General features: G+C 39.8%; 1 protein-coding gene across 5 annotated transcripts in view; it reads right to left on the minus strand.

The window, feature by feature from the left end:
• Positions 1-250: 250 nt before the first annotated feature.
• ARK2N (arkadia (RNF111) N-terminal like PKA signaling regulator 2N) overlaps positions 251-24,447 on the minus strand; it is a 75,853-nt gene continuing 51,656 nt past the window's right edge. For all 5 annotated transcript variants that reach the window (XM_033421345.2, XM_033421344.2, XM_033421343.2 and 2 more), the window contains 2 exons: positions 17,477-17,603; positions 251-8,407 (listed from right to left, as the gene is read on the minus strand). In XM_033421345.2, the coding sequence (XP_033277236.1) occupies positions 8,218-8,407; positions 17,477-17,603 (317 nt within the window). In that variant the 3' untranslated portion in view covers positions 251-8,217. The remainder of the gene's footprint in view (positions 8,408-17,476; positions 17,604-24,447) is intronic.

The raw sequence follows: 24,447 nt of genomic DNA on the forward strand, positions 1-24,447 counted from the left end.
TGAATTGAAAGAGCTTTTATATATTCTAGATGCAAGTCTCTTATCAGATATAGGATTTACAAATATTTTGTCCCAATTCCACAGGCTGTCATTTTACTTTCTTGATGGTATCCTTTGAAGCACAAAATTAATTTTGTTAAAGCCCAATTTATCAAATTTATTTTTTGTTGTTGCTTATGGTGACATATCCAAAAAGTACTGAGGGCATCTAAAAGGAATCAGCTTCAGATCTTACTCATTTCCACTAATATCATCTGGAACGTCATAAAGAGCTTTTATTCCTTCTGCTTGAGACAGAGAACAATTTTTATTATGAAATATTTAAGATATACATAAAGGTACAAATAATAACATACATCTGTGTCCCCACTACCCAGCTTAAGAAATTTTGCCAGTGAAGTTGAAGTCCCTGTGACCCCTCCTTACCTCCCTCTCCAGAGGCAACCATTAGTCTGAATTTGGTGTTTATTGTTCTCATGCATTTCTTTATACTCTTATTATGTGTGTATCAATTTTTTACCAATATGTAGTATTGTCTTTTTGAACTTCATGTAAATGGCATCATGTAGTACAGATTCTGCAACTTGCTTTTTTTCCACTCCAGTGTTGAGGTTTATCCATGTTGATATAACTAATGTAAGTGTATAAATATTGCCCTAGTTCATTAATTTTCACAGTGGCTACACCTTCTATAAACACAATGTTTATCCATCCTATAGATGAACATCCATGTTGAAATAGCCAAAAACTGGGGAAAAATGACACTCAACATTTCTGAGCATGTAAACCAGTTTCTCTAGAACCAGGGCTTTCCATATCTTTTTACTGCAACCCACAGTAAAAATAAATAAAATACATTTTATATCTTGACCCTACGTACACAAACATGTTTGTGTGTAGATGTTTATCAGTATATAACAAAAGTATCATGTAACAATATTGTCTCCTGTTATTTCTATGTTGTTAATATTTCCTTACATAAACAAAAGATGGTTTACAGACACTGAACTGATTTCATGACTTCCCTACCTAGGCTACCACAACAGTTTAAAAGTTGCTCACGGGTATCATCCCAGATAGTGTAACTACTGGGTCATGGGTCTCTTAGTCAGCTCCGGCTGCCACAACAAAATACTACAGAGTAGGTGGCTTAAACAACAGGCTTTTTTTTTTTTTTTCCTCACAGTTCTGGAGGCTGCAAGTCCAAGATCAGGGCGCCAGCATGGTCTGATTTGGATGAGAGCCCTCTTTCTGGCTAGCAGACAGCTGCCTTCTTACTGTGTCTTACATGTCTCCTCTTCTTCTAATAAGAGTGCTAATCCCATCATGGGGGCTCTGCCCTTAGGATCTCATATAAACTTAATTACCTCCCAAGGGCCTTACCTCCAAATAACATCACACTGGGCAGTAGAGTTTCAACATATGAATGGGAGGGAGGGGAAACCCAAACCTTCAGTCCATAGCTTGAGATATGCACATATTCAGTTTTTTACTAGACAATTCCACTGTTTTCCAAAATAATTGTAGCAAATTATGCTCATACAAGAAGACAAGTGAATTGCCAATGTCCTGCCTCCTTACTGGATTTAAATGTATTCTTATCTGATTCTGCCTATGTGAAATGGTGTCCTGTAATGTAAGTTTGTATTTCCATAATTAGTAGTGAGCCTGAGCATCTTTTTTATGTTTACTGACCATCCACATTTTCCTGTTCCATAAAGTATGAGACAGGGAATCTATCTATGGGAAAAGTTTCCAAGGCCATTCCTGAGCTTGAGTTGAGAGGCATATGCAGGTGTGCGGTTCTGATGTTTAAATCTGTGACCACTTGCCCAAGAAAAAAGGGAACCAATCAAACATTACCTTCTCAGGAAGACTTCTTCCAATTCTTCTCAGGCCAGAACAAAGTAGAATCAGCAGCAATAACAATGAAGGAAAAACCAGGTGGAAAAAAGAGGCTTTGTTTTTCTTAAAGCTAAAAAGTCCTAATTTGGACCACAGAAAAAATCTACTCTTGCTAAGTCGAGCTATGTAAATCTGGATATGTTATTCTTCTGTTCTCAGTCTTCCAATCTGCAAAATCAGGATAACAATCTGTACCACTTCTTACCCCCATGTGAAAATTTTGAAATACATATTCTTTTAAAACTTTGAAAATAAAGAATTTGTAGAAATTCAAGGTTTTGTGGGCGTTAGTCATCCAACGCCTTCCAAAACTTAAGTGAGATGATAGAACTGTAGTCCTTTAAACAGCTTTCTGGAGTAAGCCACTCTCCTCAATTCCTGCCTGAAAAGCGACGGCTCTGCAGAACAATGAATTATTCCCTAAAATAACACAGTCCTGTCTTTCAGTCTCAGAAAATAAATCTTAGAAATTCTCCATTTTAAGGCGTAGAAATCAAATCCCTTAGCGGTCAGTCTTTCTCTGGAGTCTCCTGCTCTCTGGTTCAGGCTTTTTAAACATCAGTCCCTCTACCCTCTGGTCTGATTTCCCTCCTGTTGCAGGTGCCAAGATCCATCCTAAAGTCACACTTGCTTGCTTTAGACTCAAGCACAAGAGTGAGGGCTCAATGGTGCACAACACTTCACCCTCCCACTCTTAGGACAGAGCAGCCACGGGAAGGAAACAGAAATGACTCCTTCGAGGTGTCAATTATCAAAGCACAAAGGAAAAAACTGGTACCAAATAGTTTCCTTTACCAAAGAATAAGAAGTTAGATCAACAGAATTTACAACCAAGAGGTGTTCCCACCCTGAAGGCCAGGATCTATGAGCAGATCACACAAGCTGCTGCCACCACCTTCTTTCTGAGGGTTGACTTCACTGCCAGCACTCGCTCTCATCTTTTACTAACATCCACCTACCAAATGGGATCTCAAGGCTTGGCAGAAAGGAAAGAAAGAAATGGTGAATCCTCATCACACAAAGGGATCCTTGCCTAAAGCCATCTCCATCTAGAAGGCATGCTACCCGCAAAGTAGCGCAATGGCAGTTGAATTGAGCCAGCAGTGTTACAACCTCTGTTGGGCTAATGGATGCTCTTTCCACATCACTATCACGTTCATGACCATCACCTGCATCTTTTTCTGAGCGCATTGCTCCTTCCAATATTTGACACTGCCTTCTTTTGCTCCAGGCATATTCTCCCAGCCAAAGCTCCACTGTATAGCCCAGGAACTTCTCTAATTCTGTAAATCACTGCTCTCAAACACAGAGTCAAGAAAGTAAAGAAAATCATACCTACCAGTGACCTAGCAGGATCACTCCATAGATCAGCAAAATGGTTAAAACAAAACCTAAACCTAGAAGAAATTCACCTTACTTCAATTGCAAAATTGGAGCTGAAGAGATGTTTATGTATTTTGTAAAGATTTATGTAATTTTTCTGTTTGGACTAAAGTTATAAATAGCTGTCATCTACTGTGAAAAACATACAAACAAGGGAAGGCAAGGCCAAAAGCCAGCAAAGAATAGAAAGAGGAAGCCAGAATGAGATTAAGTACTAGCCACAGATTATTTTACTTACTCATGCTTTGTCTATTCTTCAAAAGCAGCGTCCAAGGGCAAAAGCGTTCAAAAACAAGACCCTAAGCAAAAAATTTTCTTCTAGAGCCCAAGAAAAGAAGTTTCTCATAGGCACTAACATGTCTAGGTCTCAGATACAAACTAGTATAAAAGAACCATTTCCCAAAACTAAAAACACTTCCTAACTGTTAACAGTGTACTTCCTAATTGTTAACAGATCTCTTTCCAGTGCAGGTAGGACTAAAAATTTGATGAACATAAAGAGATCCAGGAGTGAATATTTTAATAAACACAGGCTTTACTCTGTCTGGTTCCTCATTCTCCTTTACATGAAGTAAGTTACAAAAGTCATGAGATGTTAACGCAGTAAGTAGTTCCTGTCATTTTGATAACCAAATAAAAACCCTGAAAATAGAACCAAATTAGGAGGAAAGTTCTTTGGGCTATTTTTGAAACACCCTGTATTTGCTTCAACCACGAGCAAAGTGCACACAGTCACAGCATCTTACCCTGGCACGTTGGTCTCTGGGAAGTAACTATCAGCTGAGTTTTGTTCCCAGGAGCAAAGGGGCCTAGCACTAGGGAGCCTTTCGCCAGCTTTGAAATCTCACTGGTTCTAACTGGAAAGGGAAGTGGGGGCTACAGGAAAGCTAATGCAAAACTATTTTTATCTAAATCTAACACACCAAAGGCCACCTGCAAAACATTCTAGGAGTAGGATACAGCTGTTGCTTGGAAAAAATCAGGGAACTTTAACAATAAGATCTGATAACAAAATATAATTCACTTTCACATCCAAAAGCTAACTTGGGAGCTGCTCCAGGCACCATCTAATTAACTGAAGCAGATGGAAAAAAAAATCCTCAGAAATTATCTTTGTTTAAATACACTCTATTTTATTTAGTCTTAAAATAGTTTAACCTTTATGCTACAGACTTATTTCAAAAAACAGAAAATCTTATCTTGCACCAAAAAATATATATATAACACTCTGTTTTATTATTTTTTTTTCTCCAAAGACCATTAAATACTAAATGGAAACAAAAACTAAATAATGAAAAGAAGAACCAAATTTTGTTTTAAAAACTAGAGTCACACATTTTAAAACATTAATTCTAAGCAATGATTTGTCGTCACTGCATCAAGTCCACGCTCACACTCCAGCAACAGCAGATCTGTTAACCACCAAGTGCATTGGTTCCTAGCCATACAATGGCTAACATTTCATTTTCACGGTAAGAGGAGCAAAAGGCTTCAATGACCTTTGTACTCTTTAAACAACAAAAATATTTCCTAGTTATCCAGTGATTTTTTTTTAAGATCACTACCCTTTAAAACTTGTTAAAAGAATAAGAAGTACGTAGTGTTTTAAATAAAATGAAAAAATACAACAGCATTGGACTAAAATACGTGATTATTTTAAACAAACAGTGCACAATCTGAGGAAGTTTGGTTAGGGCGCAATCATTTTTATATATACATGGAAGTCGCATCATACACATACTGAAAAACAGGGATGGAGGGGAGCTCTTTGCCTTTAAAAAAAAAAACCTTTAAACTGAAAGACAATGCTGTGTCCCCAGCTTTTTCAAAAACCTTGTGACACAGTATAAAAAGCAGGCAACAAATTCATTTTTAAATTGCCTATGGTGCTAATCTGCTAAAAGTAACAATGAACAATTGACTAAATTAGCAAATCAGATGGTTCATATTCACAATTGATAATAATAAAAGCAGAATTTATGGGATGCTCAATTGTTACGAATAATGGAGTCCATTCAGTCCGGCCCCTTCCATCAAAATGAAGAGACAACTACTGGCGAGCAATAGCTACGTATCAATATTGCTGTACTGATGCAATAGCTAAGTTACCGCTCTGTGGTTTCCAATTGGGGGAAGGGGGGCACTTAACCAAGTTAGTGCCAAAAACCAATCTGCGACCCAAGTGTACCATTTTAGTGGAGATATTACTTTGAAGAGACGGTGAAGCATAAAGTGTCTATGCTACCAAATGCAAAACTTTGGTTAAAAAAGACCCCCTTAAAAGAAATTTTAAATGTCAGAATTTTAAATTTACCACAGAATTTTTTTTTTTTTTTTTTTTTTTTTTTTTGTGGTACGTGGGCCTCTCACTGTTACCACAAAATTTTATCATTAATACCTTGCCAGAAACCACATCCCTACTCTCCTGGATCTGGCAGTGAAAGAAGAGTTGAAACATAGTCTCTCTATAGTTAGTTAGTAGGTGGAAAAGTCCCAACCTAGTAGGGAGAAAAGCTATCTCTACCATCCCTTCCCCTCCCCGCTTTTTGCATATTAATTTTTGTTCTGGTGCATCAAGCCAGATGCTGGTGCTGGAAAAGGGACAGGTGAGGGCAAAGTGTAACCCAATATAAAAGCAAAAGGCCAGAAAAGGGCTTGGTTACAACTCCGCTCTCCACTCCCAACCCACAGTGCACACAGCACACCCAAAGAATTCTCGTTAGAGGATGACTGTTAGGGACTAAAGAAAATACGCCCTGGGAAATCCCCTGCTATACGGAATTGGCCAAAACATACTGCTAACGTAAGAACAGGTAATGCAAAAATGTTCTTTAAAATGGGGCTCTGCCCTGATAGTGGGGGGAAAATAAGCTGCAAAAACTTCAAGTCATAGAATCCACTCTATTCTTTCCCCAATGATTTTCCTGGAAAATATAGACCAGAAATTGTACATTTCTGCTCTGTCTAGCATTTTAATTCAAGTCAAAAACAATGTGTAACAGTAAAATTCAATAAATTAATCCTAAAGTAAAATGTGAAGGTCCAAGGATACACCAGTAGTGAATGTGCAGAAGGTCCTATTTCGCTCTGGCCTCTGGGTCTTTGGTTTTTGTCTAGAATTGTGGCCACGTGAGAGACTTGAGACATGAGGTGCTAAAACTGGAGATTCAAGATCTCTTTAAAAGCCTGATCTATTAAAAGTAGAATGATAGGAAAATAAAAAGTTGATGAAGAACAGAGGCCAGATCAAGTGCGATGTTATCAGAGAAGGTGAAAGAACACATGCTTAAATACATTCCCATGGAGAGGTGTATGGACGAACTAAAGCAGCAGGAAGAAGGGTAAAGAAATAAGCGAGTCTTTACACACACAGGAGACAAGGCCAGGCAGCTGGAGCCAGGCAGCCGGACGCACGCACATGCGGTGGGTGTCCTGTTCTCCGCAGCAGCCCCACAGCACCACCACAGCGCCTTAGGCAGAACAGGCACTTGGTATAAATGTGTGTCCGCTGAGTGGAAACTGAAAATGGTCGTTCTCATGCTCGTATGATAAGGAAGAGCCGCCAAGGCATTTGGGAAGGGAGGCAAAGGGCTAGAGCCCCATTATATGGTAAAAATGGAAACAAAAGCAGACAAAAACTGTGGAAAAACAAAAAGTGAGGTCTTCTAAGCCAGCATTACTTCACTCCTCCCTGTGCACAGTACATAGTGTTCTAATTCTAGGTATTGCTTGTAAAATAATTCACTAGTAACTACAATGTTATAGTAAAAAAGGTAGTAACTAATGCCACAAAACTCCAACACCGGCATTTCCTGAATTCCCTGATGCTCCTACTACCCTTTGTTATTCCTGTTAGATACTATAAAACCTACAGGGCCATTAATGTGTTTTGCATCTGGTTTCTTATGATGTATTTTGAATTTTCCACTTTTAGAAGGTAGAGGAGAAAAATACCCAAATATAGCAACAGGTCAACTTCAGCTCAAGTATCAAACAGTTGTCATTACATCCTTTACAGAGAGACCAGCTACAGAAGGCGGCACTGCCCTCTCAGATTTTTCAAGTGCCCAAAGCCTTAGAAGCCACACAACTTTTCATATTCTACCTAAGTAACAGGTTCTATGTTTCTCCCATTATTTGAACAAACCAGGGGGAGAAAAGGGATCTCTCAATACTCTCCTCAGATGCCCAAACCTCATGGTGGGGTATCTATCTGAAATGCCTCTGCCTCACAAGGAGATATTTTCCAGAGTTATGAATTATTGCAACAAGGAGATCAACTAAGTCACCTTAGCAGTATTTATAAACACAAAGGGTCATGTCAATTATTTGTGTTGTGGGAATTCAGCCAGGAGCAAAGTCAGGAAAAAAGGCAGAAGACTTAAGCTAAAAGAAAAGTAACACTTCTGTCTTCTATTTTTAAGGACAGGTTTTCAATGCACATGCCCTACTAGGTGCCAAAAAGGAACTGACTAATATGTGTGCAAATGCCCTAAGGTAGGAGTGCCAATGGGTGGGCTGACAGTGGTCAAGTCTACATATTAATTTTATTACACAGAAAAATAAATACAAGATTCAAAAACTGAAATCCATTTCACCTGGTAATTAAAATATCATTCTAAAAGGAAGGCAGTTTCCTAAGATTGAAAGTCACCAAGTAAAATGAAGTTGTCTAATAAAATTCATCATTCTCAGATTCCTACTGAGGGAAAGAAGAAATTCTTTTCTCTGTGATAAGTTACTTTCCTAAGTGACTTCTTTTAATTTAAAAAAAAAAAAAGGGAAGGGGGCAATTTTCCATGAGTTTCAATTATACAAATGCCACAAACAGCTTCTGAAGCTGAAGCTATGACAATGAACTTCCATGTCACAAAGAGGAGGAGGAGTAAGTGGAAGGGAACAGTGCAGAGGAAACACAGTGACATTGCATTACAGTAGGTATTTACGTCTGCTATCCTCATCCAATGTAAGGTCAACAACTTCTGCAGGTGACGCCCAAGTCTGCTGGGGAGTCACAGCAGTCCATGACTGTGTTTGCCGGGTGCTAACATACTGCGTGCCAGAGCCGTGCTTCCATGAAGAAACACTCTGAATCACACCTCCTCGAGGATGAACACACCTGAAATTGAAATGAAGAGCAAAAGCATGGTTAATCGTACAGAAGGCAAAATGGCTTCAGTTGTACTGAGATAAACCTACTATGCAAGTTCATCAAACCCATAACCAATATCCCTCCCCCTCTTCCTCCTTCCCTCCATGTCTGGTCTGTCTCCCCACCTCTCTCAGTTTAGCCTTAAAAATGCCAGGATTTTTGTCTCAGCCACAAAGTCCTGAGTTACATCTAGATCTGTACTGAAAATGGATAAGATGATGCTTCTCTGAATTCATTTAAGCCCCTGGGGTCTTCAGGATAGGGCAACATGTAAATCCTGAGCAAAATTAAGATGCCCAGACAATCTTAGTCTGAGCTAATGAAACAGTAAGAAATACAAGTGAAACTTGTTCTTAAAATAAGTTCTGTGCCATATTTGTTAATAGTACTTACAAAAACAGAAGTAGTAATACCCCTTTTACAGATTAGATGTCTAAACATCTTTAAGTACTAGGTCATGAGTTAAAGATCAATTTCCCTCAACCTGAAGGTGACAAGAGAAACACCTGGCTAGTTCATCACAACCACTTATGCTTCAGTGAAAATAACAAGGCTGAAGTACTCAGTTTAGATTCTCTAAAAGTATCCTATAAGAGGGACAGAACTGCCTTGCTGACAAATCTCATGAGTTCACTGATCGGGAGAGAACTGTTTCAGAAATACCTACATATTGAATTCCACATTGCAGTCAAATGATAGAACTGTGAACCTCCAGGATGAACCACTGAGTAAGTTTTGATTCATATGAGAGGAAGGCAGGCAGCTCAAGTTATCACTGCTCCTGAGGTCCACACATGTAAATTATAGACCTGTCTCCCTGCAGCATATGTGAGAAGTGACAAGTGGCATGATTATAATCACACAAACTACTACAATGGATCGTGAGCAGCTGTTCTGACAACATGTATACGATGAGTGATGCTGAATCACTTAAGAACTCCAGCTTCGACCCCACGCTACCTGAACCTATAGGTTCAAAGGAAAACATTAGAGTAACAACAGACAAGGTTTAGCTGCAGAACTGCCCTTAAGGACCCTTAGGCTTATGGAAAGAGGCCCTGCTCCTACAAAGGCTAGCCTGAAAATGACTCCCTTACCAAGAGAGGTGCTGAAAAAGAGATCCCTTGAGGCCAGAGTAGGGGTAGACTGCAGATTTGTTACAGTACCAGAGAGCCATCATCTTTTCAGAAATGGGCTAAGAGTAGCTACTAACCCAGAGGCGACCATATTTTCAAAGATTAGCTAGTAAAAAGCATTAAAATAAGACACACAGGGACTTCCCTGGTGGTGCAGTGGATAAGAATCCACCTGCCAATGCAAGGGACACGGGTTCGATCCCTGGTCCAGGAAGATCCCACATGCCACGGAGCAACTAAGCCAGTGCGCCACAACTACTAAGCCTGCACTCTAGAGCCTGTGTGCCACAATTACTGAGCCCGTGTGCTGCAACTACTGAAGCCCATGCGCCTAGAGCCCATGCTCCGCAACAAGAAAAGCCACTGCAATGAGAAGCCTGTGCACCACAACGAAGAGTAGCCCCCGCTCGCCTCAACTAGAGAAAGCCCGAGCGCAGCAACGAAGACCCAACGCAGCCAAAAATGAATAAAATTAAACCTTTAAAAAAAAAAAGAAAAACAAGTCCAAAGTCTAATCCAAATCTGTCCACCCCTTAAATACACTCAGATTAAATGACCGAGTAGTCACGGAAAAACGTCAGCCAAAGGAGTCCATCCAACATTTTATTTTTTTTATTTTTATTTTTTTTGTGGTACGCGGGCCTCTCATTGCTGTGGCCTCTCCCGTTGCGGAGCACAGGCTCCGGACGCGCAGGCTCAGTGGCCATGGCTCACGGGCCTAGCTGCTCTGCGGCAAGTGGGATCTTCCCAGACCGGGGCACGAATCCGTGTCCCCTGCATCGGCAGGCGGACTCTCAACCACTGCGTCACCAGGGAAGCCCCATCCAACATTTTAAAGGAACGGTTTTGATGACTGATGACAACAGAATACTAAGATTATTAAGCAGTTTCTCCTCATCTGACACGCCCGACAGACCTATGAGGTAGATGTGGAAGTTCTTATCCATACTCTGACAGGGAAACTGAGGGTTAGAGAGGTTACATGACTTGCCCAGGGTCATACTGTTTGAAAGTATAGGCAAAGGAACTTCAGGCCAAGTCTGATTTCTGGTCCAATGCTTTCCACATCATGTTGTTGCTTTACAAATGTGTGTATTAAATTCAGTAAGGCAAAACACGGCAAGAGTCAGCAGAGTGCAAAGACAGGCCCAGACCACCAATTTAAAAATATAAAGCTCTTCAACAGTTCAAAAGCTCATCTGTCAAGTAGTAATTGAAGTAAAGTTGGTTAGAAACTTAGAAAAATCAGGGAATGAATGACTACCAAAAAAAGTCAATGTAATCATTGACAGAATTCCTAGAAATAACTCTGAAATAAAAGCAGTATTTAGTCCCAATTGTTACTCTGCCCTGCTCCTTAAGTAATCATACAATGTAACATCAGGACATCAGGTAGTGGCTTTAAAAGGGATCTAATCCAATCTTCCCATTTTACAGAAAAGAAAACCAAAACCAAAAGACAACTGCCCAGGGTCTTAAGAAAGTAAAACATGGAACCAGAACAAAATCAGGTCTCCACTGGGGAGTTTATTTCCAACTATGTCTTTCTCAGACTGCTCCCGAAGTACTTACTATACACTATGTTTGATTGTAAGGGGAACTGCCTAGCCCCTGCGGGTAATACAATAAAGAGCAAAGCAGATTCTAGAAAGTGTCCAGAGTAGGAGAGTAAGAGGTTTAGAGATGGTATTTACTAATGAGGAATGGTTGAAAGAGGTTATAAGCAGTTCCAGTTACTGGAAACCAAATTGGGCTACTTTAAGCAAAAAAGAAAATTTACTGGAAAAGCACCTTTGAGTACCTCAAAGAACCTAATGATGCTGGAACAACTTGGCCTCACTCATTTGACTCAAGCCCCAATCCTTAGTCTGTTTCTCTTCAAAATTTTAGATTCTCTGGAGAATGTGATGGTCCTATCTTTGGTCAAAAGCTTTCCTGTCTCCTATTAACTGCAACTGGAAGGGCAATTGCCAAAGAAGTGAGAATCATCATGGAAGGCAGCTCCTTCACCAGTACAGAGATCTTGAGAGCAGAATAACAACCATGAATCAGTTTCTAGAAGGCAACTTTTGGATGATCATTACTACACAACAATTACAGCCACTACAAAATAGAAAATCTGCCTTTTAAACATTCAAGCAGTTGCTGGGGCATCTGTCAGGAATGTTAGTAAGATTCTGAATACAGGCAAAGCTATCCTGTTAGAAGTCAGGATAGTGGTTACAGAGGGCAAGGTGGAGCCAAGAGGGACTTCTGTTTCTTAATCTGAGAGCTGGTTACTTGGGTATGGGTACAAAAGCTAAAGCATACACTTATTACTTTTCTGTGTGTGTTATAAGCCAATAAAACATTCAAATTTTTTTTTATGATTTAATGACTTCAGCCACCTTGAATAAAATGGTAGCTAGGAGATGGATGAGGACAGAACAAGGCTTTTAACACATTTTTTTTTAAGTACGGGGAAAAAAGGTTGAGCCCTATTTTATAAGATGGTACATTACAGAATAACTTATACCAGATGCAGAGGGGGAAAAAATTTCAGGAGGAAATGCGACTACAACAATTGTTATAAGCCCTACAGAGATGCCCTCTAAAGAAGGATGTGAGAGGCTCAAAATTTTGTTAAGGCAACTAACAAAGCACAGTTTCATGTATTATCACATATCCTTTTTCTATTATGAAAGATATGGGGTGGGAACATACTCAGCTGTTTTATAATTGGTCCAATCAGATTCTAGTGCAGACACAAGCTTTTTTCTCACAAAGCATTTAATCTGCATATGACTGGCAATAGGTTTGCACAACTAGAGTCACATTTTGAGTATTATAACCAAGAAAAACTGCTTAGGCCTCACTTCCATAGACTGCCCCCCCATCCACTATTTATAAACAGTAAGTTTTGATAGAATAATTTCCTGCTCTTCATATATTAAAACCAAAAAAAGGAGACTTCAGAGTAGAAAGGAAGAAAAACACAAAAAGAGGGCAGGCTCTGATGATCAGTTGTTGATACAGTTAACCTACTATTCTAAGAAAACAACATTAAAAATTAATCATTTTTGCTCTCATTTACAGATTCTGAAGGTGACCTCTTAGATAACATTCCTACTTATTTTTCCTAACTGAAGGTAGAGTGAAACCTTGTAGCTTCAGGGAAATGCTAATCTGCCTCCCTTGCATTTTTTAGGGTTAATGTTAGCAATTGGTTCTAAGCAGCAATCAGTCTTAAATGCTAAAGACTCCCCACAGCAATTCTTCTGAAGAGGGGTGAACCAACATTAACCAATGGACCATAGGACCATGTTAAAGGAGGTAAGGGTCTGATTATTCATAAAAGCTTCAGAGAACAGGTACTGAAAGAACTGTTTCAGCACAGTTCCGTAACATAAAGATACATGCATTCATCTTCCTAGGGCAATTACCAATGAAGCTTGCAGAAGAAAAGAAGGAAAATGGAACAAGGATAAAGAAAAATATTAGCAACAGGGTCATAAGTTAAAACTTATGGCAAAATTAAGCGGGCACAGAGAACTAGAGATGATGGAAAAGTCTCCACCTCACTGGCAAAGAGCATCTTGTGAAACTGGACTGTCCAAAAATTAACACCTAGAAATGACATCTAGGTAATGACAGGAGTTCATCACAGCAATCCAAGGCAGCCATAAAAGATGCATTCAACCATTAGTTAGGCAGGCATGCCTTCTAGTCTATGACTAGAAGAAACACAGAAGCTAAGTGAACATACCAAAATCTAAAAGAAAAGAGCAGGGGAAGATGTTAGCATGCAAGAAAAGAAAAACAACTGTTTAACAAAAAAAAAAAGAAAAGAAAAAAGAGGCACATCACAACTAGAATTACTGATATAAAGGTCAACAAACCGGAATGCTTCCAATATGGAAAAATGGCACCCAAACCCAAGTCAGAGCAACCACAGTCCCAAAGAGAACAACTCAAGAACCAAGTCTGAGTTTTTTAAAGCTCTCAGAAAGCCCACAAGGTAGAATACCAAAAGGAAAAATAAGAACAGGACAACTAAATCCAAACAAAACATCTATGCATGCAAATCGAATTAGAACAAAAAGATGTGGATCAAAACCTAAAACCTTCTTCCAAGCGATAACCCTGCCAGAAGCCCATCAATACTTCATAACTGCAACCCTAGACCTGTAAAAGAAATAAATTCCAGATGAGATACAGGCAGCTAAAGGGGCAATTCTGAAGCAACCAACAAGAAAGGCTCTCCCCCCACCTGCTTCTCAGCTTTTTTTTTTTTTTTTTAATTTATTTATTTATTCTTTGGGTCTTTGTTGCTGCGCGCGGGCCCTCTAGCTGCAGTGAGCAGGGGCTACTCTTTGTTGCGGTGCACTTCTCATTGCAGTGGCCTTTCTTGTTGTGGAGCACGGGCTCTAGGCGTGCAGGCCTCAGTAGCTGTGGCACACAGGCTCAGTAGTTGTGGCACACGGGCTTAGCTGCCCCGCAGCACGCGGGATCTTCCCAGACCAGGGCTCGAACCCGTGTCCCCTGCATTGGCAGGCGGATTCCCAACCACTGCGCCACCAGGGAAGTCCCACTTCTCAGCTTTTTAATCTCAATGTTTGAAAGATTATCACGCTTCTTCTAAAGAAACTGCTGAAAAATTTTTCAGAAAGACACGGCAGAGTCAGTGAGATCCTGCTCAGTCCTAGACCCAAGGGTCAAAATAAAAGATCCCCTCAAAATGATACAAGAGTCCATTCAAAGTACTCCAACAGAATTTGTCAACTCTACATTGCATTTTATGGACCGTTATTAACCACCACTGAGATTTCAAGATAGATCTGTCACCTCCAAGATATGATTTCTCCAGGATTCAAATTAAAGGATCAGAATTTAAAAAACCAAAAAAACACATGTTTATGCTTCAGAACCTGTATGAAAAAGTCCTTGAAAGTAATGTTATAGCATGTTATTTAAAATGTACCCAAAGTCACTTGACTTAGTTAAGAGTGAAACAAAGATGTTTATAGGGTAAAATGACAATCTGGATAAAAGACTTTAACAAGTTCAGAGAAGGGTGTACTAGAGATAATCGGTGTGCATGTGTGCGTGCTGGAGGTGAGAGAAACTTGGAATTTAAATTTCCAAGTTTTAATAGAAATATAGTAATTTCAACTCCAGATAACAAAAATATTTGTAGAAAAAGAAGCTCAAGATATCATTATGGAAGGAAAGTTTAACAAAGAATCTGAAAAGAAGGGTAGCTCACTCTGTAACATTTCTAGGCACAAGGAGACAATAAAGAAGGGAGAGTCGGTAGGAGTTAATAGAGAACTGGACCATATCACTGATATGTCTCAGAACAGAGTAAGAGATTAGACAAGACAGCACAGGTTATAACCTATTCTTTCCTACTTGAGTAGGAACACATGAGTAACACTGAGTTAAAATTTGAAAAGTAAGTCAAGAGGAAGTTGGTAACTGGATAATGTGCTCCTGGCACAACTGACGATAATTTACCTACATCAATCTATCAGTCAATATGCAGAATAAGTTTTATAGTACACAGTCTGAAATGAAAAATACTGTAATATTCTACAAAGATCTTGGCATGGGGCTTAAAAATATAATAATGTCTTCTATACTTATATAATGCTGAAATAAAATAATGACAAACATATACTGAAGTAAAGGAAGAAAACAAGAGTTCTATCTTCTTCATCTCATGGATAAGTCAGCTTGAAGGAAATAGATGGGGAAATGAAAGAGAACTTCATAGGAAAAAGTTTTTGACTAAGGCAGAAAAAAGGAGAAAAAAGAATGAGGTAAAGGAAAGATTAAAGAATGAAAATTCTTTCCCACCAGAATAGGGGAAATAACCATTTAGAAAGAAAAAAGGAAGCAGCTATACAGGCATACTTACAGCATAAATATAGGATAGAGGATGAAGTGCTGGGACAATACTAGTTCTGACAGAGAATTAGCCACTTCTGGGGAGATGGCATGTTAAATTATGACTTAAATCTACATACTTAAAGTTCCAATTGTTTAACTAAAAAATGCTTTCAGAAAGTATAATCAGTTCTCATTAGAAGAAGGATCCTCAATTTATGTGCATGTCTATTTTGCCCCCACTCTCCACTCCTAAATTCACCTTTTAAATAAGTAACAGAAGAATGCTGGTGAATGTTTTATTACCTTCCTAACCAAAGATTAAAATCAGATCTAAAAATAAGGTAAGATACTATGTTATATACCTACTTGAGGAAATCACAACTTAACTCTTGTGGCATAGGAGAAAAATTCTACATAGAATACAGATTTTTCCAAAGACTAGATTTTGTTGTGTATGTATGTGTGTGTGTTAAATGTTCCTCAGGTATACCTCTGAGAGGGCTGCAACTAATTCTTAGGACTGTATCTTAAAGCAAGAGTCAGTAAAGTTTTTCTGCAAAGAGCTAGACAGTAAATATCTTTGGCTCGGCAGGCCCTAGGGTGTCTGATGAAACGTCTCAATTCTGCCACTGGAGTGCAAAACAGCCATAGACAATATGTAAGTGAACAAACATGGCTCTATTCCAACAAAACTTTATTTATGGATAAATAAATTCTATTTGAATTTCATACAATTTTCATGTCACAAAACATGTCTTCTTTCGATTTTTTTTCCCCCAACCATTTAAAAATGTAAAAACCATTCTTAGCTTGAGGTCCATATAAAAACAGGCAGCAGGCCAGATCTGGCCCATGGGCTGTAATCTGCTCACCACTACCTTAAAGAATGACAAACCTTATAAAATTATTTCCATAATACTGTACACTAATTTGATGTCTTGTGGCTTTTTTAATTCCTAAGAAACAAGATTCCCTAAATCACACAAACATCACTAGAAATACACTATCAGGAACTGACCAAAGTAACTTGCAACCTTTCATGAAAGGTAAGGAGAGGTGCTCTACCAGGACATGGAAGCAACCTAAGTGTCCATCGACAGATGAATGGATAAAGAGGATGTGACACATATATACAATGGAATATTACTCAGCCATAAAAAGAAACGAAATTGAGTTATTTGTAGTGAGGTGGATGGACCCAGAGTCTGTCACACAGAGTGAAGTAAGTCAGAAAGAGAAAAACAAATACCGTATGCTAACACATATATATGGAATCTAAAACAGAAAATAGTTCTGTAGAACCTAGGGGCAGAACAGGAATAAAGACGCAGACGTAGAGAATGGACCTGAGGACACAGGGAGGGGGAAGGGTAAGCTGGGAAGAAGTGAGAGTGGCATGGACATATATACACTACCAAATGTAAAATAGATAGCTAGTGGGAAGCAGCCGCATAGCACAGGGAGATCAGCTCGTGCTTTGTGACCACCTAGATGGGTGGGATAGGGAGGGTGGGAGGGAGACGCAAGAGGGAGGGGATATGGGGATATATGTATACATATAGCTGATTCACTTTGTTATACAGCAGAAACTAACACAATAACGTAAAGCAATTATACTCCAATAAAGATGTTAAAAAAAAAAAAAGAGGTGCTCTAGGAAGAGGTATGATGTCAAATGCAGATTTCTCAATTATTTGCTTCCAAAATATTTCAAGATAAAGTGAAAGGCAAGAAAATATGTATTGGGGGTGGGGGGGAGTACGGTGATACTTATGCCATACCAGAAAACTCAGTCAAGCCACCTAGACATTTGTTAAAAATAAGAGACAAACATTAGTTCTGTTTCACATACATGTGTGACCGAGATGTTCTTGATATAAGACAATATGCAACACATTCTGAAGCTCATACGTGTCTATAATCAAAATGTATTTCTTAAACCACAGGAATTTGAGAAATAGCCCCACCATTCATGCCAGCCATGCCATGGCATGCCATACCATTTTCTTCTCTCCAATTAATATCCTACCTTGCATGTTCCTGAACTCCCACAATCTCCACTTCACTATCTGAAGAAGCAATATTAATTTCTTCGTTGAGTGGTGCATTGCCAGCAGATGTTTTGTCACTTGCTAGGAATCCTGGATCCAAATGACCTGAGACAGAAGGGGAAAAAAATAAGCACTACATTTTGACTCCTTATAAGCAGCAGAAACAACTCACTGACAGATTTCTCCTCCCAGTTTAATCACTGAAACAGAATCCCCTCATGAAAGCTTGCCTCAGCGAAATTGTTACCCATGTGAAGGAAACTGGGCAGTGTTCTGTTAAAAAAAAAAAATTATTAAACAGAATACATGCACATTGTTAAATGAATGCTGAAACAACATGGACGTATATAAAAGTAAGAACTTCAAGTCTCTCACTTTCTACTCACATCCCTTAGGAGAAAAAACTTTGGAGTACTCTGACAAATATATATATCTAACTATAGGTATATATAAACTGTAATTATACTCTACTTCATTCTATAATGCTTTATGCATTCAAATCTAGTCTGCTTTTAAATGACCTGCATATGACAGGTTTTTCACCACTTAGAGGTCAATGGGGTTCTCTACTGCTTATCATTTTAATAGAACAAAATTCTAAACCAGAAAAGCTCAAAAGGGGACTTCCCTGGTGGCGCAGTGGTTAGGAATCCGCCTGCCAATGCAGGGGATATGGGTTCGAGCCCTGGTCCAGAAGATCCCACATGCTGCGGAGCAACTAAGCCCATGCGCCACAACTGCTGAGCCTGCACTCTGGAGCCCGCAAGCCACAACTACTGAGCCCGTGTGCCACAACTACTGAGGCCCGCGTACCTAGAGCCCGTGCTCCGCAACAAGAGAAGCTACTGCAATGAGAAGCCCATGCACTGCAACGAAGAGTAGCCCCCACTCGCCACAACTAGAGAAAAGCCCACGCACAGCAATGAAGACCCAACGCAGCAAGCAAGCAAGCAAGTTCAACGGCACAAATGGAGTAAATAATAGGATCACTAATATAATATTTATACTGGGATGCCTTATGAAAGATTTAACAATCTTATCTCAATTTTAAACAATTTTAACAATTTTCTCCTAAGGAATGTAGATTTGACAAAATCGGACCCAAGGGAGTTCCCTGGCAGTCCAATGGTTAGGACTCCAAGCTTTCACTGCTGAGGGTGTGGGTTCAATCCCCGGTTGGGGCCAAAAAAAAAAAGGGTTAAAATTCAACCTATGTACTCAGCTCTTGAATGTTCTGACTGAAAAGGATGAATTTTAGAATATCTAGGAGTTAACATGGAATAAATAGAGTCGTAACAGGTACAAATTTTCATTTACTCTTTAAAGGGTATTTTTAATTGAATATATTGTCATCTGATACAAAATTATTTCTCCCTACTTAAAAAAAAATCCTTTGTGACACATCATAAAAGTTAAACCAATATAAATAAGATTTTATGTACACAGCTTTCTCTTCCCCTCTCACCTCACTCACTTCAATGCTTCAAGGTCATTAAGACACCTTGTACCTTCATACTCCTGCCAACTTCTAGTATAACCCTTTTGGAAAATCATGGACAATTCCAAAGCAAAAGCCTTACAATTTTTACACTCTCTGACCCTATAATCCCATCTCTGAGAATTTAGCCTAACAGCAAGAACTTTAAATAAGCAAAGTGTCATGATGTCAAACAATAGTCACTGGAGTGCTATGTAGAAATTTGGGAAAAGTGTAAGTATAGCATACAAAGAGTTACATATAACAAGATAAAAATATGTATGGGCTAGTTAAAAGCTATGAAAAGTAATCAAATTTGAATATGATTGTGGGTCTCTTTTTACAATTCTCTAATATTATTTCTACTCTTTTTCTTCCATTGAAAATGATGCACATATGAGAAAACAGAAGATTAAAAAGGCTTCTAGATACAACTGGTGATTGAGATTGTATTACAGTCTGCATAGGCTTGTTAACCTTCTGTATTAAAAAATAATCTAGATAGGATTCTACGTGGTGTGGGCAGTGGTACTGAACCCTACAAGCATACAAAAGGTGGCATCCACCAGACAAAACCCAGTTTTGTTAAAGCTAGGGTGGTTACTTAAGTGCAATTGGTTAAGTCTGGATTTGGTATACCTAGATTCTTGCTCTGACCCCAATACTTTGCTTGCAGCCAAGTCTTTTATCCAATTTCTACTTAAATGTTGTAGTTAAGACTGTCGTCATGAACACGGTTCCTACGGCACTGCTACGGAGGAATACAAATTGAGTCTCCCTTTTTCCCAAACCTTCAACTTGCCCATATTCAGTATTTTGAGCAGCCTTGCTTTGCGCAGCTATAACAGTCTACTTTATCTATTTGTTTCTAAAATAAATATTTGTTTATGATATGCTGTGCACTGTGCTCAGTGCCAGGAATACTACAGGGAATAAACAAGGGAGGCAGTTTCCACCCTCAACGAGCTTACAATATAGTCAGGGATAAAAAAAGCAGTCCACTGCATTATGGCTTGAAAACTAGTCTGACAGGGAGGTAAATAATAATGCCCTGGATGCACAGAGAAAAGGAATGTTTCCTGGACTTGAGGATAATCAAGGACACTGAGCTCTCGGGGAAGAGCAGGCACAGGTGAAGGGAAGTACCATAAGGAACACTGTGTGCCCTTGAGGGTATAAAAGTTTGGTGAGATTTGGGATAATGGTAGTAAAAAAAAAAAAGTAATGAAAAATGAGCTGGCAAAGTCAGCAGAGGTCAGATCATGCGTAAGGAGTCTGGACTTGACCTTAAGAAGTAGGAAGCCAATGAAGGATTTCAGTAGAGGAATGACATGATCTGATTTTGTATTTTGAAATTTTTCCTTTTGGAGTATGGAAATGGAACCAGTAGCAGGGCAAGAAATACTAGAGGCAAGGAAACCAGTTAGACTGCTATAGTTTCCTGGGTAAGAAACGACTATGGCTGAACTAGGAATGAAACAAAAGGAGAAATATTGTGTTTCTCTAAGTACAAAGGGTGAGTAATATTGGGAATCAGGCAAAGTAAAAACGATGCCTAGGTTTCTGATTTAGGTAACTGGATACAGTGCCATTCAGTGCACCAATGAACATGTGAGGGTGGTTGCTTAGGATGATAATGTGCTGTTGAGATGTCCAATAGGCAGTTGAAGGTACTACTGTTCTAAAGCTCAGGTCAGAGGTCTAGAGAGGAAATAACAGATTTGATAAGTCCTCCCAACAGGTGGGGAGATAAAGGTCATCCAGAGGAGTGAAGGGGGCTTAGAAGAGAACCTTGATAAACACCAATAATTAAGGGACGGGCACAGGAAGAGGAGCTCACCAAGGTTCAGCAAGAGACAGAGAAAGAAAACCTGAAGATATGAAGCAGGGCACCATAAAAAGAGCATTTCTAGGAAGAACTGCTTAACAATGCCCAGTACAGAGGCCCAGTAAGAGGAGGAACTAAGTAGAGGCCACTAGAATTGGTGATAAGGATGACCATACATGACCTTGGCCAGGGGAACCTCAGAGGAATGATGGGGCTGAAGCTAATGTAGCAAAGCAAGCCGAAGAAGAATGGAAGGGAAGGAAGAGCAGACATATTTTAAGAAGTCTGGCTATGGAGGAAAAGGCAATAGACGGTACTGAGAGGAATATGGGTTTGAGGGAGGGGGATGCGTATGTGCATGTAGTATTTTTACTGGCCATATTTAGGAAAAAAGGCAGAGAATAGCTTTGATGGCAGAAAGCTGAGGTAATCTTGATCTGTAAAGAATGCAGAAAGGGGCTTCCCTAGTGGTGCAGTGGTTGGGAGTCCGCCTGTCGATGCAGGGGACACGGGTTCGTGCCCCGGTCTGGGAAGATCCCACATGCCACGGAGCGGCTGGGCCCGTGAGCCATGGCTGCTGAGCCTGTGCGTCCGGAGACTGTGCTCCGCAACGGAAGAGGCCACAACAGTGAGAGGCCCACATACCGCAAAAAAAAAAAGAAAAAAGAAGAATGCAGAAAGACCATCTGCAGAGCACAGGTGTGGGTAGGGCAGCAGAGTCGGCTTAGAAAAGTGAAGTAGCCACTGTGAAGAAAGAATGCTGCCTAAGGAAAGGGGGAAGGTGCTGGGCAGCACTGAGAGCCAGGATGAGATTGCAGATAAGGAAGTTAATATGACCCACAACTTTCCAACTACATGAAAAATCATCTCCAGTGTGGATAAAGGCTGTGAGTGTGCATCCAGAGATCAGACTTGGCCAGCTGGGTACAACAGGAAAGCCAACTATACGAGGAGCTGAGGATATCGGTAAAGGAGAGTTGGGCTTAACATATGCTAGATAGGGAAAGAAATGCAGCTAGGGGGAGGTGAAAAAGGACTGGGTGATAGGTTCAATGAGGTAGAGGAATAGTGCAGTGGAAGTAACAGTATGAGTCCAAAAACGCCGCCAGTTCGAAATGAGAAAGCATCAGGAAGAGGTAGGAGGAAAACCAATGGTTATGAGAAGTAAAACGTACTTCCACCCTCCTCGCCACTCACAAAATATACAACCCTCTGGGACCACCCATTTGTCTGTCTTGTCCCCTACTCAGTTGTTATTCTCCTTTGCCCCAGCCACCTATTACTCCCCTTCCTACAACTCTTCCACTCCACTGGCCTCTGGAGTGCTAGCTCTATGGAAAACGGCACTGAACCTTCTCTTCACCTCCTTGTGGAAACCTGACTTTCCTGAAAATGCTGCCTCCCCTGCAGGCCTCTGACTCCTACACCTCAGGATGGGGATCAGGATCACTTACAAACTACTGTCCTCCATCCTCAAGTACCAACACCAGCAGTCCTTATCTTCCAAGTTTTCCTTCCACTCTAGAAGTTTCACTCAATGTGAAACATTATTGGCACTTAGTTTCTTTCTTTCTTCCCCCTCTCTCCTTCCCCTCTCCACTTTAAGTCCTGCTATCACTATTACTCATTATTATATGAATGCTCATTATTTGTATGGACAGCCACCCCCAAGCTCTCCATGCCTACTCACTAAGAAGCAAAGAGTAGAGAGCCCCAAGAGATACTTAAAACCCCCTGTGGCAGACTCACAGCAATGGGCTCAGCCCTAACCATACTAAAAATAAAGAAGCTAATTGAATTAAACCAAACTGAAAAGGCAAATTGTAAGAAGTCATGGTTGCTATAACCTAACTCTTCTTCCTTGATTACTCAATGCCTTTAAACAACAGAAATTAAGAAAACACAACAAGAACATGACAGAATTAGTTAATTCTCAGAATTAGTTAATTCTCTGTGTCCAGCTCTATTTCCACAGTTCTAATTTATAGTTCCAATTTGTGGAATGTTCTGTGAAATGTCACAGTCATCAATATTTCCAAATAACGAGTCTTCATTGATTAGGCCCCTCATCCTGACCTATCACCTACATAGCCTCAATTCAGATCAGGAAATATCATCACTCTGCCTTTTTCTTTTTTAAAGAGGAACGAAATGAAAAATTACTATGCTAACTTTTGCTCATAATTTTATATCTTAAGAAAAGCAGGGGCTTCCACGGTGGTGCACTGGTTAAGAATTTGCCTGCCAATGCAGGGGACACGGGTTCGAGCCCTGGTCCAGGAAGATCCCACATGCCTCGGAGCAACTAAGCCTGTGCACCACAACTACTGAGCCCGCGAGCCACAACTACTGAGCCCGCGTGCCACAACTAGTGAAGCCCACGTGCCTAGAGCCTGTGGTTTGCAATAAGAGAAGCCACTGCAATGAGAAGCCTGTGCACCACAATGAAGAGTAGCCCCTGCCCGCGCGCAGCAACGAAGACCCAACACAGCCAAAAAATAAATAATAATAAATAAATATATTTTTTAAAATCTTTAAAAAAAAGCAAGTTAAGTATCACCCAAATTTAAGATTCTTCTAACTTTATTCATCCATTATGTATTCAGAAACTAATAATTTACATATTGCTTTTACATTATCAGATCAATCCAAACCATTTTGGCGGTGCACTTTTGGCCATAAAATTTATAATCCAAATTTGCTGGCATTTAGTATTGTTAAAGAACCTGTATGATGCTCTAAAACTGATCACTTAAAATCAGGGTCTGCTCTTGTAGCCATTATCTTTATTGCTTGGTCTAAAAGTCAGTACAAGATAAAACAGGGGAGGCGGGCAGGGCGGGGGATGAGGTGGAGTGGGAAGGTACAAACAAATTTCCTGGTGAGTGTTAACAACTCTAGACTAATGGTGTGAGTGTTCTACCACATTTCCTCTCAGAGCCATTAAATAAAATGTGCCACTCAGGTAACAAGTCAGCTGGGATCTACACCAAAATCTGTGGGATCCCATGCTCTGTAAGAGACACCATGGCATTCTCCAACAGCCAGGAATGCATCCCCTCCTCTATTTCAGAGCCAGGACAATTAGTCCTTTTCTCTCAATGTAACCCTCTTCAGCAAGTCACACATTCTTTTGGAAGCTCTAGTGCAGAGCCCAACACTCTTCTGGCCTTTGGGCCATATGCACACTGCACCAGCCCCCCTTGACCTCAAAGGAATCCAATGGCAAAGCAGTGCCTAAAGCATACACAAAAGTGAGTCAAAGATGTTATAAGGTTCTTCAAATACTGTCAGTGGTAGTAATCTACTCCTATTCTAGAACAAGAATAAGCTCTGTAGAAAAAGTGTAAATACCACAATTACCATATATTAAACTGAAAATAAAGCAGAGGATTTATATTTAGTTATTGTGGCATCTGGCCATCTCTGTGTAGGTCTTTCCCTGTGTAGCTCTTTGGAAAGATAACTGCTTTCACTCTATAAGAAAATTTTAAATTTTTGTCCTCCCACTACAGATCTTTTCAACACATAAATAAATCAGAAAGTAGAAAAGGTAGTAATTAAATTATCATGGCAAACATTTTCTTTTTAAATCATATATCTACTAAGAACTAGTCCTAAGACTATTTGAAGTATATAAAATT

The sequence above is a fragment of the Orcinus orca genome, chromosome 15 (genome assembly GCF_937001465.1).
Source record: "Orcinus orca chromosome 15, mOrcOrc1.1, whole genome shotgun sequence".
In the NCBI taxonomy this organism is placed as follows: Eukaryota; Metazoa; Chordata; class Mammalia; order Artiodactyla; family Delphinidae; genus Orcinus; species Orcinus orca.